Source organism: Leptonychotes weddellii, chromosome 5 (assembly GCF_054177405.1).
Source record: "Leptonychotes weddellii isolate Sample4059 chromosome 5, ASM5417740v2, whole genome shotgun sequence".
Taxonomy (NCBI): domain Eukaryota; kingdom Metazoa; phylum Chordata; class Mammalia; order Carnivora; family Phocidae; genus Leptonychotes; species Leptonychotes weddellii.
This window is the reverse complement of record NC_138373.1, coordinates 35,377,595-35,392,603: the sequence shown is the minus strand read 5'-3', so window position 1 is coordinate 35,392,603 and position 15,009 is coordinate 35,377,595. Positions and strand designations below refer to the sequence as shown.

Below are 15,009 nucleotides of genomic sequence, written 5' to 3'. Positions count from 1 at the left end.
CACCCAGCCCTGCGGTGGGAGGCCAGGCCCTGTCCAGGGAAGCAGTCATCCCTGTTGACCAGAGAGCAGGGCAGCTGTAGTGTGGGCCCAAGTCCCACTGGTGGCCCCGTGCGGGCAGAGCGCAGCCCCAGGAGGCGGGGTGGGGGCTCGGGCAGCGGCATCTGCCCCCAGCCAGCCTCTCTGTCCTGCAGACACCTGGCCCCTGGCGAGCTGCCCACCACCTCCTTCTGGCTGCGGGTGACGCTGGGGGCTGTTGGAGCTGCCGTCACTGCCATCCTCAGCCTCTCACTCTTCCGGGCCTTGCTGAAGAGCCGATGAGGCCTCAGGGGCCCCCAGGGTGCTGGTGTGGGGGCCACCTGCTCGAGGGGCCTGCCTTCTGTCTGGGGACACCTGGCTCGCCTCCCTGCCTGAGCCCCAAGGGCTGGCCTCCAGGTCCTGGTAGCCTGTGTCCCTACCCAGCTGCAGATGCCGAGCATCACCCGCGTTGGGTGTCATGTGTCGGAGGGAATGGGTGTCATGGGTGAGGAAGCCAGTGACCCCAGACCCAAGTATTCTCAGGGCTCCACTCCTTTCTGGTCCCAGGCAGTCAGTGGTCATGAAGGGGGTCAAAGGTGGGGGTGGGGGAAGGACGTGGTTGATATGGTCTCCCTCTCCTCCTTGGTTTGGAGATGGGCCCAGCGCCTCACCCCTCCCGGAAGACATGAGGTGGGGTCTCCTGATTAAAATTCACTTCTGTGTTTTGCACCTGGGATCCTGCTTTTTGAAGAGATGTTTCTTGAATCCACTAAAACACGTCCTTTGTCTCAGCATGGGCTGGAAACCTCAGTCCTGAGCCCCACACCTCCCCTCCAGGCCTGGGTCCCCATTCTGCGGTCTCCCTCGGGGCCCACCTGCTCTCTGGGAGCCACTGCATCCATCCAGGTCTGTGCTGGCCTGAGGGGTTCTGATACGCAAGACCCTTTTGATGGCTGCCCCGCCCCCCAGAGCTTAGCATCACAGTAGCCTGGCTGAGATGTGCTGAGGGTCTGGGACTTGGGGGCGGGACTGGGGTGTGCACAGATGCCCTGCTTCTGCGCGGGGTTGGCCTGGCCTGAGAAATCTGCCGTGTTTCCTCACACCCTGACCAGAGGCCTTGGCCCCTGGCACTGGGTGGGGACAGCCAGAGAGCCCCAGCCTGCAGGGTGGGGGAGCGAGAACCTTTCTTGGACTGAGGAGGGTGCCCAGCGTGGAGCCCGGGCGTCTACTCGGTGTGTGTTCTGGGGCCTGGAGCGGAGAACCTGCGGTGTGGCTGGGTGCTCCCTGTCTGCCATCAGCCCTTCTCTGCGAGGCAGCCTTCCCCAAGCTCCGAGGAGCTATTTGTAGGTTGGGGGAGCTCCCCGCCCCACAGGGATGCTCCAGCCTGACACACAAGTTCTGGGGTTGACCCTGAAGTTGTCCTTGCACCAGCCTCCCAGCCCTGCTGGCCCTGGTCCCGTGGGTGTGCTGCTCACCCGCTTTAGGGTGGCGCTGGATGCTCTTTTAGCCAGTGGTTCCGCCTGAGGCCCAGCTGCCCCAGTGTTGACTGTGGCATCAGGATTTTGAGTGGCCCTTGAGGGGCTTGCTGTTACAACACATCACCATGGTCTCTGTCATCTCCATCCCTGGAGGGGTCTGCTTGCCCTCCCCAGGAAGCAGGGACCCTTTCCTATCCCAGCTGCAGCCCTGTGCGTTGGGGTCTCTGCACCATCGTCCACGGGTCTGCCTAGGCTCCCCATGAACTCCCAGAACTGGAGGTCCCACTGTCCAGCATTGAGCCTGCAGGAGCGGTCCGGGGTCTCCAGTCCCAGGTGGGTGCTGTGGATTGGTGTCTGCGCGCTGAGTGGGGATGGCTGCACCAAGTCTCCCCCACGGATCCCTGCTAGTTGCCCTGTCGGCCTTGGTGCCCACATGATGGGACCTTGGTGCCTTGCTGCCAGCAAACAAGCATGTCTGGCAGGCAAGCTGGCACCTTCAGGGAACCCTGGCCTGAGTCAGGATCACAGGCAGTGAGGAGGTGGCCTCAGCGCTCAAGCCCCAAGCAGAGGGGCGCGCGAGGGAGGGAGCTGGGGTGGTATGCCGTGACTCAGTTTCCCAGCCGCTGTACCCGCTTGACGAGCGGCCCCAGCCTGGAACGGGAAGGCGGTGAGCCGGGCGGCGAGACCCAAGCTATGGTCGGGGCCGTTCCTTCCTGGGGCGCGTCCGCATGCGGAGCGCGCGCGTGTCCCGGCCGCGCGTGGCGGGGCCGGCGGCGGCAGCGCGCGCGCACTGGCGGGCGGCTCCGGCTCCGTGACGCGGCGCCGAACGGACCGGGAGGAGCGGGCGGGCCGGGGCGGAGCGGAGTCGTCCGCAAAGCAGCCCCTTCCGGCCGCGGCCGCCAACCCCGGCCCCCGGCCCCGCCTGGCTCTATGGACAGGAGCTCGCTGCTGCAGCTTATCCAGGAGCAGGTGCGTGGCGTGGGTGGGTGGGTGGGTGGGGGGCGCCCGCACAGCCCCCGCGGCAGGGCTGGGCCGAGGCGACGGAGCTCCCAGAGAGCCGCGGTCCAGTCCCGCTGCTCGGCGCCTACTCTCAAGCCCCCTCTCCCATGACCCTGGCCCCCTGCCGGACACTCCGGGAGAGGGCGGGCCAGATCAGGGTCCCTAGGGAGGTATAGGAGGGAGGGAGATTGTCCTCAGACCTTGGCCCTACTCTTCTAGGAGGATGGGCAAGGCAGAAATGAGGTGGGGAGGCCCCTAAGAGCTGGAGGCCTGGGACCCAGGCACTGGTGCCCTGGCAGCTCCTGGGACCGTGTGGGTGCAGAGGTCTGGCCCTGGGGTGTTTGGAGCCTGCCTGTCCCAGCTGGCCTGGCCCAGCTCTGTGGCTTGGAAGCCTGATCCCCACTCTCAAGCCTTGGCCGATGGCCCCCCCCACCCCAGCAGCTGGACCCTGAGCACACAGGTTTCATCGGTGCGGACACCTTCACCGGCCTGGTGCACAGCCATGAGCTGCCCCTGGACCCGGCCAAGCTGGACATGCTGGTGGCCTTGGCCCAGAGCAACGAGCGGGGCCAGGTCTGCTACCAGGAGCTGGTGGACCTGGTCAGTGCCATAATGGGCGGACAGCAGGGGTAGGGGCCTAGGCTTTGGCAGGCACAGTGCCTGGCTGGAGTGGGGTGGGCAGGCAGCCCCCACTCCCTGCCCTTCCCACCAGGAAGGAGTGTGGACTTGGGGCAGGGACTCAGACTCTACCAGGAGCTGGGTGGGCCAAGGGGACAGGGTGGCTCGGGGGGTGCGGGTGGGGAGTATGGTGGCCCATGCTTAGGGCCGCCCCCCTCCAGATCAGCAGTAAACGCTCAAGCAGCTTTAAGCGGGCCATCGCCAACGGACAGAGGGCACTGCCCCGGGACGGGCTACTGGATGAGCCAGGCCTGGGTGTCTACAAGCGGTTTGTGCGCTACGTTGCCTACGAGATCCTGCCCCGAGAGGTGGACCGCCACTGGTACTTTTACAGACACCGCAGCTGCCCACCCCCCGTGTTTATGGCCTCAGTCACCCTTGCCCAGGTGTGCCCACTTGTCTGCCACTCAGGAGCCGCCCACGGGCCTGGCCCTGCCTGGCCCTAACACCTCTCCCTCCCAGATCATCGTGTTCCTGTGCTACGGGGCTCGTCTCAACAAGTGGGTGCTGCAGACCTACCACCCTGAGTACATGAAGAGCCCCCTCGTGTACCACCCTGGCCACCGTGCTCGAGCCTGGCGCTTCCTCACCTATATGTTCATGCATGTTGGGTGAGTGGGGGCCCACCGCCAGCATCCCTCTGACAGAGTCAGGAACACAGTCCCTCAAGTCGGGCTGGTGGCCTGACAGCTGACCTTACATCTGTTTACACCCACATGGCCAGCCTGGAGCAACTAGGGTTCAACGCGCTCCTGCAGCTGATGATTGGGGTGCCCTTGGAGATGGTGCATGGTCTGCTCCGCATCAGCCTGCTCTACCTGGCTGGTGTGCTGGCAGGTGAGGCAGGCACGTGGCCCCTGGCCATTATACTGGTGAGCCTCGCCCTCATGGTTCTCCCTTTGCTCACACAGGCTCCCTGACTGTCTCCATAACCGACATGCGGGCCCCTGTGGTGGGGGGCTCTGGTGGGGTCTACGCCCTGTGCTCGGCACACCTGGCCAACGTCGTCATGGTAATAGGGCAGACTGCGGGGTGGGTGTGGGGAGGGGCCCACAAGGCCTGCCTCACAGCCTCTGTCTCATGCCCCATCAGAACTGGGCTGGGATGAGGTGTCCCTACAAGCTGCTGAGGATGGTGCTGGCCTTGGTGTGCAGTAAGTAGGGGGTCAGGGGGCTGGGGGGCCTCAGCCTAAGGCCAGGGTGCCTCCCACCTGCCACCTTTCTCTGCAGTGAGTTCCGAGGTGGGCCGGGCCGTGTGGCTCCGCTTTTCCCCACCACTGCCTGCCTCAGGCCCCCAGCCCAGCTTCATGGCACACCTGGCAGGTGCAGTGGTAGGGGTCAGCATGGGTCTGACCATCCTGCGCAGCTATGAGGAACGCCTGCGGGACCAGTGTGGCTGGTGGGTGGTGCTGCTCGCCTATGGCACTTTCCTGCTCTTTGCCATCTTCTGGAACATCTTCGCCTACGACCTGCTGGGCGCCCACATCCCTCCACCACCCTGATGGGCTTCCCAGGGCCACACAGGCCAGGGCACAGGTGTATGTGGGCCAGCCACCAGGCGAGTCTGCATGTCCGCCCTCTCTGAATGTACATCTCAAGACTGCTTCTCCTCCGTGGGGGCAGGTGGCCCCTGCAACTCACTGAGTCCAGGCCAAGCCTTACATCAGCCCTGGCTGCCCCTTCCCAGGCCTGGGGAGGTAGGACTGCCTGGCTAGGCAGGGGAGGTCCCCAGGTGTGGCCCCAGAGGAGACCCTGCCCCGGCCTCTCCCCCACGATTTGCAGTCTGAGCCTTTTTGGAGAATGAATAAATATTTTACACTGCAGCAGGTGGCTGTACCGGGGCTCTGGGGGCTGGCCTGGCCTCCCTCCCACTCACTGAACAGACTGCGGACATGTGGACAGCCTGAGCTTCCCCTTTCTCCTCTGCACTGGTATGAGATGTGTGTGTCTGTGTGTGTGAGAAAGATGAATGTGGGGAGAAGTTGGGGTCCTCACAGTCAGGTGTGAGTTCAGCAAGCATTTACTGAGATCCCACAGCAGCCAGCCTCCTGCTTGGACAGCCCGCCCTCCAGAGAAACCTGTGGCCTGAGGTTGCGGGCAGGTGAGCAGGCCCTGGGCCACAGCCAAGTTCAGGCAGCCTGCGTTCTGCATTTTTTGGCTGGCAGTGGTGTCCTCAGGAATGGCCGGGCTGGGACCAAGGCCCGGCAGCAGATCAGGGCACAGCTTCTGCCCCACAGCCCATGTCCATACTGCTGTCTCCACATGGTGAGGGGTCCACAGCCCTGAGGGACTGCCTAGGGAGGGGCAGAGGGAGGCTGGGGCCCGGGGACACTGGCCACTAGATCCTCCCGTACAGCTCTGCATACTGCACCCCTGCCTGCCAACGGGGCCCTCACCTCTGCTGAGGGTGTACTGCGACCACTGCGCGGTGGGACACGAAGGCTGCCGCCTCCGGAATCCCTGCAGCCAGGACTCGTGCCCTACCAGGGTCTGGACAAGCTCGGCGTAAGGGCTGCCCTTCCCAGGGACCCCCAGCGTCATGGACATGGCCATGGGCCCATTTCACAGGCAAGGACACTAACCGGCCAGGTCCGGCCCGCGACCTCGCGGGGCGCCCAGCTCTCCCGGCTAATCCGGTCCGGGGTGGGTTCGGGGGTCACGGGTGGTGGACCTCACCAAGCGGACCCGCACCACGAGGAAGCTCCGCCCACGCCGCCAGGCCCGGCCCCGCACGTGGGAAGCCCTCACCACCACCTTCCACGCCCGTGGCCGCTCCAGCTCGTTTCGTGTCAGGTGCTTCTCCGCTCGGCCCTCGGTGGCCGCGGGCACTCCTGTCGGTGCCTGGGGAAGGGCGGTGACGGAGACTCGGGCAACGAGGGTCGTCCGCCCTACTGACCGCCCCCCCCCCGCCCTGTCATCGGTCCAGGCCTTCCACCCGCCCCTAGCGGTCCGCGCGCGCCCACAGCACCTCCCCGTTGCGGCCAGGACGGCGGCCCGGCGGCTCCAGGCCTCACAGCCCCACAGCCCGCGTGCAGCCGCCATGTTCGCGCGCGGGGCGGGGCCTCGGTGGGGCGGAGCCGAGAGCTGCTGGGCCGCCGTCCTGGCGCAGCTCCGGACTTGACGTCGCGGGTCGCTTTGCCTCGAGCGCATGCTCCCAGCCGGCTCCGCCCCCTTCCCCCCCCCCCCGCGGCTCGTCGGACGCATGCGCGTCCCCGCCTACCGCGCGTCCGCCCGCCCCACTGGCCCCGCCCCGCGCGGCCGGAAGTTCCGGTGGCGGATTGCTGGACCGGGCCCGAGCGGATCGGGGGCTCGGGCTGCGGGCTCGGGCTGCGGGTGCAGGGCGGGCCAGACGCGGAGCCTGGGAGCAAAGCCCAGGCTGTGCCGCGCGGCGCCATGAAGGGCAAGGAGGAGAAGGAGGGCGGCGCGCGGCTGGGCGCCGGAAGCCCCGAAAAGAGCCCGAGCGCGCAGGAGCTCAAGGAGCAGGGCAACCGGCTCTTCGTGGGCCGCAAATACCCGGAGGCGGCGGCCTGCTACGGCCGCGCCATCGTGAGTGCGCCCGCGCCGGGGGAAGGGACCGGCGTCCGGGCCAGGGGAGGGGGCGGGGCCCGGGCTTCGGCCCCGCGTCCTCCCCGGAGCCCCTGCCCGGCCATTCCCACCGGACCTTCGGAGGCTCTTGGTTCGTACGCGGGGGCGTTTGGGCTCTGAGAGCTCAGTGATGATCTTGTTTCAGTCGGGTCAGGGCTGTGGCTCTCGAGCCACTGCTGGTTGCTGGAGAAGTGTGGCGGGTGGGAGCTTCGAGGTGTTTGAGGCCCCCAGACCGAGGACCAGGGATCCTTGTTCCTTGAGAACTCCAGGGCCAAAGCTGGGGATCTCCACAGGTCTGAAAAACTTAGATTTACAAGACCTGCTGGGAGTCAAGAGGGTGGGTTCATGCAGGCCTCAGGAGCGGGAGTTCATCCTCCACCAATCCTCAGTACGCAGGGGCTTTGAAGCTGAGAAGTTTCTGGTGTCTTGATTCTAGCCGTGGGCTCTAAACTGGACCTAGGACAGGGCCTAGGACGGAGAAGGAGCACAGAGCTCACTCCCTCATGCTGGCTGGCCTGGCCTTGGTCCCCAGACCCGGAATCCCCTGGTGGCAGTGTACTACACCAACCGGGCATTGTGCTACCTGAAGATGCAGCAGCATGAGCAGGCTCTGGCAGACTGCCGGCGGGCTTTGGAACTGGACGGGCAGTCTGTGAAGGCACACTTCTTCCTGGGGCAGTGCCAGCTAGAGATGGAGAGCTATGATGAGGCCATTGCTAATCTGCAGCGAGGTGGGCCTACAGGTTGTCAGGTTACAGGGGCGCCTGGGACCGGGTGGATGGACTAGCCAGGTGACCTGAAGCCCCTATTCCCCCAGCCTACAACCTGGCCAAGGAGCAACGGCTCAACTTTGGGGATGACATCCCTAGTGCTCTGCGCATCGCTAAGAAGAAGCGCTGGAACAGCATCGAGGAGCGGCGCATCCACCAGGAGAACGAGCTGCACTCCTACCTCACTCGGCTTATTGTGGCCGAGCGGGAGAGGTGGGCTGTGGTAGTGGCAGGCTCCAGGGCCCCACCCAGCCCCAAGTCAGCACTCTGGGGTTAACTCTGAGTCAAGAACACAAGTGTTTATTGAAGGCCAATATTGGCAAGCAGGAGATGGAGGGAAGGCGAGACCTGAACGAGCCCAAGGTTGGGGTGGAGTGTGATCTCTTCTGGCCAGACCCATTTCTGACTAGCTCGTGGTCAACCCCCAGGGAACTAGAAGAATGTCAGCGGAACCACGACGGTGATGAGGACGATGGCCACATCCGGGCCCAGCAGGCCTGCATCGAGGCCAAGCACGTGAGGGTGCCCCAGCCCACGTGTGGATGTGTGCATGTTTGCGTGCCTGTGATGGGAGGGTGTGCCCGGGGGAGGGGGATGGGGCATCTGGCCCACGCGTAGCTGCTTGGTTCTTCGCAGGACAAGTATTTAGCAGACATGGATGAGCTTTTCTCCCAGGTGGATGAGAAGAGAAAGGTAAGCTGTCTGTCCTCTGGGTAGCAGGAGTTGGACCAGCGTCCCCATCCTGGTGCCTGACCTCACCCTATGTGCTGCAGAAGCGAGACATCCCGGACTATCTATGTGGCAAGATCAGCTTTGAGCTCATGCGGGAACCATGCATCACGCCCAGCGGTATCACCTATGACCGAAAGGACATTGAGGAGCATCTGCAGGTGAGGGCCCACAAAGTGTTGGGAGTAGGACCCATAACCACTGAGCACTTTCTGATCCTGTTGTCACTGCACACTGCAGCGCGTGGGCCACTTTGACCCTGTCACCCGGAGCCCCCTGACCCAGGAACAGCTCATCCCCAACCTGGCCATGAAAGAGGTCATTGATGCTTTCATCTCCGAGAACGGCTGGGTGGAGGACTACTGAGGCTGGGCAAGGGCCAGGGCTGCCCGCCTTGCCTAGTGCCCTGGCCCAGGACGGCCTTGGGGCAGTAGCTCCAGTTCCTGTACATAGTTGGTGTCCCTAGATCCCTGCCCTGGTGTCCCCAACCCCCCCCTCATCAGTTTTGCTGCTGGACCGTGAGCCCCACCTCCACCCCCATCTGGGCCAGAAACAGCAGGTGAGGGTGGGCTGCTGCCACCACTGTCCTGTAATAAAATCTGTGAGCACTCTAGGGGTGTGCGCTGGTGTGTGCTGGGCTCACCAGCCGCCCACTCTGGCTAGCTGAGGAAGGTAGAGATGAAAACACTGGTGTCCAGGTTGAGCGTGGCATGCCACCACCGGTCAGGGAAATACAGCACCTGCTGGGAGGTGGGGGTGGGGCACAGGGATTAGTTGGTGGCGTCTGGTCCAGCCTGGCCCCTTCCTGCCACCTACTGACCTCACCAGCCTGGACGGTGCACTCCAAGGGCCTTGCAGATGGTGCCAGGGTTGGGTACATGTCCTGAAGCCAGGCCAGCGTGGTTTTATTGGGATGGAAGTCGGGTGTCTTCTCAGGGGGGTATAGGAACCAGCGCTGAGGATGGGAGCAATAGGGTCACTCTGTTGCAGTCAGTAAGCCCCAAGCCCCAGCCCCCATCCTGTGCTGACCTTGCGGCCGTAGATCACCTCTGAGAACCCGGGCCCATGCCAGTGGAAGGGCACCCCAGAACCAGCTCCTGTGGGGTCATTTATGAGCAGTTGCTGAGGCAACCCAACTTACAGTGTTCTCTTCCCTTCCAAATCCCCTTTACAAGGTACCCACCTGCGATTCCAAAACTGTAAGCAGCAGTGGTACCCAGCAGACTAAATGGTGGTGGGGAGTAGTGCTGAAAGAGCGATGCCCATTCGCTGAAATTGTTGTCCCCAAAGAAATACAAGGTGTCTGCTAACAAAGAACATGGGAGGCACAGAGATCTTGGCACCTGGGTGCCCCCATCCCAGCCCATGGCCAACCAAATTGGACTCACCGTTGCCCAGAGAGGTAGGGTCCTGGGGATACAGCAAGTGCTCCACATACTCCTGAAAGGGCAGGTCCACTGCAGGAAAGGGGCTGATCAGGACTGGCTGAAGCTACTTGCAAGATGCTGGCGAGCAGGCTGGGCTGCAGGGTGGGGTAGCTCACCTTTCCGGTAGGAGTAGGTATTGGCAGTGCTCAGCCGAACCACGCTGTCCCCAAAGGAGGCCAGTAGCCTTTCTCGGGAGCACAAAGCCCGGAACCTCTGAGGGGGTGGGGAAGAGATTCAAGGGCCGGGCCCAGCACGGGTGACAAGTGGCCAGGAGGGGCGCCAGCACTCACCGAGTTGTCTGTGAGCCCCTGCAGAATGACGGGTCTGGAGAAGGCGTAGCTGCAAGGTCAGAGTCACGGCCAGGTCTCAGCCTCGCCCATCCGCGTTAGCTGAAGGGGGGGGGGGCGGACTAGGGGGGCCCGAGCGGACGGGTCGGCAAACAAGGGAGTGGGGACAGCAGCGCTCCGGGGGACACGCACTGGGGTGTGGGAGGGGTGGCCAGTGCGAGGGGACGCACGTACTGCTGCACGAACTCGGAGTAGCTGAGGTCCCCCCGACGTTCCACGGCGCAGCGATGCTCCTCCGCCAGGGCCGCCGGCGCCCCGGGTCCGGGCCGCTGCCTGCGGGCACAGCGGGTCAGCGGCCCGCCCCACGGCGCGGCCCGCCCCGGCCCACCCCGGCCGCCGGCGCCGCTCACCACCCTCCATCGCCCGCCTTCCCGGCGCCGTGCCGGGCCAGAGCAGCCAGCGTCCACACCGCCAGCAGGAAGAGCAGCCGCGCCCCCGGCGCCATGAGCCCGCCGCCGCGAGGCATGCCGGGAGTTCCATCGTCGCGGCAACGGCGCCGGCCCCGCCCCGGAAGCAGTTCCATTGGCTCGCCCCGGAAGGGAGGGTTTGTTCGGAAGGCGGTGCGAAGGCCGCGGGAGAGGGGTTAGCGGCCGCTGCCAGTTCCCATGGCGACGCTGCCACCCACCCACCGGAGTCGCCCGGCGCAGGACGTGGGCCATCGGCGGCGCGAGCGGCGGGGACAGGCAGCCTCAGACTGCGGCTCCTGCTTCCTTTATTGGCTTGCCACGCCCAGCCCCTCCCGCCCCAAGCCCAGCGCGGGCGGGTCAGGAGTACTCGCACAGGTGGCCGCAGCCCGCGGGGCAGTGGGAGCTGCCCTCCAGCCACTTCATGATGTGCTGCAGGTGGCCGCCGTGGCTGCAACCCTGGCACCACACGAACAGACCCTTGACCACGTGGTGGCACACGGCGCACATGCTGGCGCAGCGGTGGCACCGGTCACAGACCCAGCCGCGGCTGCTCATCGGCCGCTTGCAGTGGCTGCAGTTGACGTGCAGAGTGGTGGACGCCTGGTTGAGGCAGCTAATGGCGCGGCTGGTGCTGAGCTTCACGACCTGGTTGGACACGTTCCAGAGGCAGAAGCGCTGCAACAGGTCGATGTAGGACGTGTACCAGTGCTCCTGGCGGGGAGGGGAGGGAGGCAGAGGTCTGGAGATGGGCACACTGGGGGGCTCCCCCCGGAGCGCGCTGGGGGCGGGGGGCAGTCCTGGGGGCGGGCAGGGAGGCCTTCCCCCGTCCCAGTCACCTACCTGCGTCTGCTCATCAATGTCCTTGCGCACGCGCTCGCCCAGCACGATGAGCACGGACACAGCCATCTGCACATCACCCTGCTCGGCGTAGAAGCGCAGCATGTCACACACCAGGGCACTGAAGAAGTCAGGGGGCAGGCGGGTGTCGTGGAGAGCATGTGAGACGGAGAGGAGCGAGAAGGAGGAATCCACGGGCGCCAGGGAAGCCGCGTCAGCCTCGCTGCCGCTCACGTGGGGCGAGTCGGCCTTGTCCTGCAGGTGCTCCGGGCCAGGCGGAGTGTCCACGATCTCGTGGCGTAGTGGGAAGGCTTCCTGGGGCAGCACGTACTCCGGGTCCTCTGCTGCAAGGCAGGGATGGGGTCTGAGACCCTGGCCCCACCGGCCAGCCCCACCCCCAGCCCCGACTCACGGTGTGCATGCTCCGGGTCTAACAGGTACAGCTCATCCTCCTCGCCCTCCACATCGCCCAGCAGGTAGTCTGCAGGCACGTCGCTGCCCTCTGTCTCTTCGTTATCTGCCCATAACAGAGACGGGGGGCATTCCAGAGGAACTGATTTTGGGATGCCCTAGCCCCGCTCCCATCAATGCCCTGTGCGCCTCCTAGCCTACCCTCATTGGTGATGAGTGTGGCTGAGGAGTCAAGCAGCACCGTGTCGCTCCGTGTATCACCCTTGCTACGGTCCAGTCTGGTCTCACTGCCCAACCCTGGGGCCATATCCTTCAGGTTGAAACTGCGGGTAGGGAAGGCCAATGGGTAGATAGGTTCCAACAGCCCCACCCTCTGAGGAGAGCCACCCCCAGATGTCTACCTGTTCATGAGTGGCAAGCCACAAGAGCTGCCCTTGCCCACACTGTGGTTGAGGCTGGTGGCAGACGCCAGGCCAGGGCTACAGTAGATGATCCGCAGCATGGTCCAGGTCTGTGCTACCTAGGGACGGGCGCCAGGCACTCAAAAGGGGCCTGGGTTCCTGGCATGCCATGCACCCCCCCCTCCCCCACTCCTGGATGGAACCACAAACTCTCAATGTTCAGCTGCCCCAGGCACCCAATGTCCTGGTCCACCGCAGCTGGGGAAATTGAAGTCTATGCCAAAGACAAATATCTTAGTCTCTGCCCTACGAGGGAATAGGAAGGAGCAGAAATTGGAGGCAGCCAACATGGAAATGAGCCTGTGGTCCCAGGAAGACAATGAGAAGCTATGTGAGCCTCTGTGGGGTCAGACACCTTGGGAAATCCAAAAGCAAAAATGAGCCACAAGAAGGGACTTCAAGCCTGCACCCCAATGATGGCACTGGGTACCCTCAGATACCAGGGTGGTGGCTGGTGGTGGCAGCCGCCAGAGCTGAGCACTGAACCCAGGGCAGGGTCTGGGTAGAGCAGTTGGGGGAGCCCCCAAGTTCATGGTCCCTGGGCCACCTCACCTACCTGGTTGCGGCCAAGGTCCCGAGCCACTTTTGCATTGTGGTCACAGAGCTCAGCCAGAGGCCGACCAGCCAGGGCATAACGCTCGGCGGTGTCCACGAACCAGCTCATGCTGCCACTGCCAGGCTCTATCTCAAAGACACTGAGGGCACTGGACGCGAGGCCCACAAAAGGTTCGGCAGGGTCCAGCTTGCGCTTGAAGAAGATGGGGTGGCGCCGATCACCGGCATAGGGCTTGCGCCCAGACTCGGTGGCCACTAGGCTCTCCTTAGCGGCGAAGGCCAGGTCCCCAAAGAGGCCATAGCAGAGGCCCTCGGGGTTGGCCCGCTCAACAGGCTGGCTGGCATCACGGAACAGGTGCTGGCACAGTGTGCTGTCCTTAGAGCCCGAGAGCAGGAAGGAGGGGTCGTGTGGGTGGCGCCAGGCAATGCCTGTTGTGACGTCGCGGTGCTCCTCGAACATGGCAGCCGGGACAAAAGGCCGGCGCACATCCCACACGTAGATGTTATGGTCTACCATCATGGAGCAGGTGGCCAGGTGGTGGCGGCACTCAGGCCGCCACTTGACGCGGGCTACTGAGGCGATGGTTTGCACGCAGTGCACCTCCTTGGCACGGTGCGTGGTCATGTCCCAGACCTTCACCATCTTGTCACGTCCACCTGTGGCCAGCCAGCCCCTACAATAGATGCACGAAGCCCTCAGGGTCCTCTCCGGGGATGGGATGGCTCCCCACTCTGCCTCACAGGCCTGGAGGCAGCCCCTCCAGGAGCCCACCCATCCCACCCTGCCGCCCGTGCCCCCACGCCACGCCTCCCCACCCCACACCTGTCCTCAGGGTGCCAGTCGCAGCAGAAGACAGGCCCGTTATGGGCGGTGAACATTCTCTCACAGCGGTCAGGCCTCCGGATGTCCCAGAGCTGCACGTTGCCATTCTCAAAGGTGGATGCGAAGGTGAAGTAGTCCCGGATGCTGAACTGGACGTCCCGCACACTCTCCGACTGGCCTGTGGGCAGGATGTCAATGGAGGGAGAAGGTGAAGGGCTCCGGGAGAGAGAGTGGCCAATGGTGGAGGCCTTGGACAGACTGTGGACTGCAGTCATATGCCTGCCCGCGGCCAAGGTGGGGAGGCCTAGAAGGTGGGGTAGACATTGCTAAGCTTGCCCTGGGGTGGTGGGTGGCGAGGAGAGGCTTCACGGAGAAGACAGGGTAGATTAGGCCAGGAAGCAGGATACCAGGCACCGTGTAGTTTTTGAACCCAAAACCTGGACCTCCATCCTCTCCTGGATTGTGCTTCTGACGGCAGTTCTTGCACAGAGCAGTGACCCAGCTTCAGGACTGGCTGTCAGAGCAGTGAGCAAACAGGAGCCTCACTGTGCTATCTGTACACACGCCCCTGAGGGAGGCCCAAGGAGGCCTGGATGAGGGTGCCCTACCTTCTGCCCCATCCCTTCACCTTGAGCTGGAGCAGCTGGGTCAGCCCCACGGGACTGGAAACCTTAAAGGTCTATGTCCACCCCCATGGACCACCACCGAAGAGCCTTCAAGGACTCTAGCTTTTCCACAGCACAGGTAGTTAAGGGTCTGTCTAAAGAGGCCCCCAATTCTCTGAGGCGACTGAGGCTTCTGCCCCGTGCTTTGTTTGGTCTCTTCAAGGTGCACAAGGGATAGCTGGCTCAAGGCCAGCTGCCAAGGAGCTGGGCCTGCTGGGAAAGGGTGCCAGGCAGCATACCCCACCTCCTCTCCATCCCTGAGCTGAGGACCCTGGAGATCTCGGTGGGCTTCCTGCTGTGAAGTGGCCTGGAGCTCTGGGCAGCAAAACAAACCCTCTGCTCAGCAGCTCAGGTTGGCTGTAGTCTGCTCAGGCTCTGCCCTCTCCCTGGTCCCATATCCTGCCCCTCCCATGCTGACCCTCACCCACTCTTTTAGTGCTCTCTGGGGGCATATCTGAAGACCTCTGATGCACACGATGCACTTCTCCACCTGCCCGACCCGCCTCCAGGGTCTCACCCGAGAAGGTGCTGACAGAGTCCTTCCTGCGGAGGTCAAAGCACTTCATGAAGCCGTCCTGGGAACCGCTGAGCAGCACGTGGGCCTCAGTGGGATGGAAGCAGACTTTGTTCACTGTGCGCTTGTGCTCTGTGAACAGCTGGTCCTGCTTGTTGCGGGATGGCCGGCCCAGGTTCCACGTGACCACCACGCCATTGGTGGCCGCCGTGGCCAGCAGGTTCTCGTCCATCTGGTGCCAGACTACGTCCGCGCAGCTCAGGTTGAGGGAGGGCTTGCGGCCCACACGGAGGTTCAGCTTCTCCACAA

At 64.0% G+C, this 15,009-nt stretch overlaps 5 protein-coding genes and 1 long non-coding RNA gene across 25 annotated transcripts in view; 3 read left to right on the top strand and 3 right to left on the bottom strand.

The window, feature by feature from the left end:
- The window catches only part of RHOT2 (ras homolog family member T2), a 45,479-nt gene that overhangs the window by 4,719 nt on the left and 25,751 nt on the right, over window positions 1–15,009 (top strand). Inside the window, exon 19 of one of the 2 annotated variants that reach the window (XM_031034302.2) lies at window positions 192–744. The exons of the other annotated variant lie outside the window; for it this stretch is intronic. Coding sequence (XP_030890162.2) covers window positions 192–318 — 127 coding nt within the window. The 3' untranslated portion in view covers window positions 319–744. Of the gene's footprint in view, window positions 1–191; window positions 745–15,009 lie in introns of those variants that run through there. 2 annotated transcript variants of the gene reach the window in all.
- On the top strand, window positions 1,950–5,924 carry RHBDL1 (rhomboid like 1). Of its 10 annotated transcripts, XM_081820407.1 has the most exons (9): window positions 1,950–2,462; window positions 2,931–3,092; window positions 3,332–3,556; window positions 3,633–3,781; window positions 3,895–4,007; window positions 4,082–4,182; window positions 4,263–4,323; window positions 4,536–4,727; window positions 4,994–5,924. In XM_081820407.1, exons 1-9 carry the CDS (start codon window positions 1,965–1,967, stop codon window positions 5,074–5,076), a joined length of 1,584 nt encoding a protein of 527 aa, XP_081676533.1. In that variant the 5' UTR covers window positions 1,950–1,964; the 3' UTR covers window positions 5,077–5,924. The 10 variants fall into 10 exon arrangements, with proteins under 10 accessions (XP_081676533.1, XP_081676538.1, XP_081676532.1 ...); XM_081820412.1 differs by lacking the exon at window positions 4,536–4,727; XM_081820406.1 differs by lacking the exon at window positions 4,994–5,924 and having other exon boundaries at window positions 2,934–3,092; window positions 4,536–4,992.
- LOC145721614 (uncharacterized) lies at window positions 5,174–6,052 on the bottom strand. The gene is made up of 2 exons (XR_014145419.1): window positions 5,918–6,052; window positions 5,174–5,463 (listed from the first exon to the last, which is right to left on the bottom strand). It is a non-coding gene; the product is annotated as an uncharacterized LOC145721614 (long non-coding RNA).
- On the top strand, window positions 6,429–8,866 carry STUB1 (STIP1 homology and U-box containing protein 1). The gene is made up of 7 exons (XM_006751247.3): window positions 6,429–6,715; window positions 7,287–7,485; window positions 7,572–7,737; window positions 7,953–8,040; window positions 8,161–8,217; window positions 8,298–8,414; window positions 8,494–8,866. Exons 1-7 carry the CDS (start codon window positions 6,563–6,565, stop codon window positions 8,617–8,619), a joined length of 906 nt encoding a protein of 301 aa, XP_006751310.1. The 5' UTR covers window positions 6,429–6,562; the 3' UTR covers window positions 8,620–8,866.
- Window positions 7,809–10,536, bottom strand: JMJD8 (jumonji domain containing 8). 10 transcript variants are annotated; one of them, XM_031022550.2, is made up of 10 exons: window positions 10,378–10,536; window positions 10,160–10,300; window positions 9,971–10,019; window positions 9,797–9,893; window positions 9,642–9,710; window positions 9,437–9,559; window positions 9,283–9,350; window positions 9,074–9,208; window positions 8,897–8,996; window positions 7,809–8,380 (listed from the first exon to the last, which is right to left on the bottom strand). In XM_031022550.2, exons 1-9 carry the CDS (start codon window positions 10,491–10,493, stop codon window positions 8,913–8,915), a joined length of 882 nt encoding a protein of 293 aa, XP_030878410.2. In that variant the 5' UTR covers window positions 10,494–10,536; the 3' UTR covers window positions 7,809–8,380; window positions 8,897–8,912. The 10 variants fall into 10 exon arrangements, with proteins under 10 accessions (XP_030878410.2, XP_081676545.1, XP_081676547.1 ...); XM_081820419.1 differs by having other exon boundaries at window positions 9,301–9,350; XM_081820421.1 differs by having other exon boundaries at window positions 8,897–8,993; window positions 9,301–9,350.
- WDR24 (WD repeat domain 24) lies at window positions 10,723–15,003 on the bottom strand. Its single transcript, XM_031022556.2, has 8 exons — window positions 14,704–15,003; window positions 13,522–13,699; window positions 12,700–13,372; window positions 12,084–12,202; window positions 11,884–12,005; window positions 11,684–11,788; window positions 11,275–11,615; window positions 10,723–11,145 (listed from the first exon to the last, which is right to left on the bottom strand). Exons 1-8 carry the CDS (start codon window positions 14,930–14,932, stop codon window positions 10,792–10,794), a joined length of 2,121 nt encoding a protein of 706 aa, XP_030878416.2. The 5' UTR covers window positions 14,933–15,003; the 3' UTR covers window positions 10,723–10,791.

Excerpts from the sequence above, each read along its gene's own strand:
- WDR24 (XM_031022556.2), bottom strand. The coding sequence starts at position 14,932 with ATGGACGAGAACCTGCTGGCCACGGCGGCCACCAATGGCGTGGTGGTC. Across the intron at positions 12,203-12,699 it reads GGGACCTTGGCCGCAACCAG|GTAGCACAGACCTGGACCAT; the intron begins GTAGGTGAGGTG and ends GCCCGTCCCTAG. Across the intron at positions 12,006-12,083 it reads GGCTTGCCACTCATGAACAG|TTTCAACCTGAAGGATATGG; the intron begins GTAGACATCTGG and ends CCCTACCCGCAG.
- RHBDL1 (XM_081820405.1), top strand. The coding sequence starts at position 1,965 with ATGTCTGGCAGGCAAGCTGGCACCTTCAGGGAACCCTGGCCTGAGTCA. Across the intron at positions 4,183-4,262 it reads ACCTGGCCAACGTCGTCATG|AACTGGGCTGGGATGAGGTG; the intron begins GTAATAGGGCAG and ends ATGCCCCATCAG. Across the intron at positions 4,324-4,535 it reads GGTGCTGGCCTTGGTGTGCA|CTATGAGGAACGCCTGCGGG; the intron begins GTAAGTAGGGGG and ends CATCCTGCGCAG.
- STUB1 (XM_006751247.3), top strand. The coding sequence starts at position 6,563 with ATGAAGGGCAAGGAGGAGAAGGAGGGCGGCGCGCGGCTGGGCGCCGGA. Across the intron at positions 7,738-7,952 it reads ATTGTGGCCGAGCGGGAGAG|GGAACTAGAAGAATGTCAGC; the intron begins GTGGGCTGTGGT and ends GTCAACCCCCAG. Across the intron at positions 8,041-8,160 it reads CCTGCATCGAGGCCAAGCAC|GACAAGTATTTAGCAGACAT; the intron begins GTGAGGGTGCCC and ends GGTTCTTCGCAG.
- JMJD8 (XM_031022550.2), bottom strand. The coding sequence starts at position 10,493 with ATGCCTCGCGGCGGCGGGCTCATGGCGCCGGGGGCGCGGCTGCTCTTC. Across the intron at positions 10,301-10,377 it reads AAGGCGGGCGATGGAGGGTG|GCAGCGGCCCGGACCCGGGG; the intron begins GTGAGCGGCGCC and ends CTGTGCCCGCAG. Across the intron at positions 8,997-9,073 it reads GCACCGTCCAGGCTGGTGAG|CAGGTGCTGTATTTCCCTGA; the intron begins GTCAGTAGGTGG and ends CCCACCTCCCAG.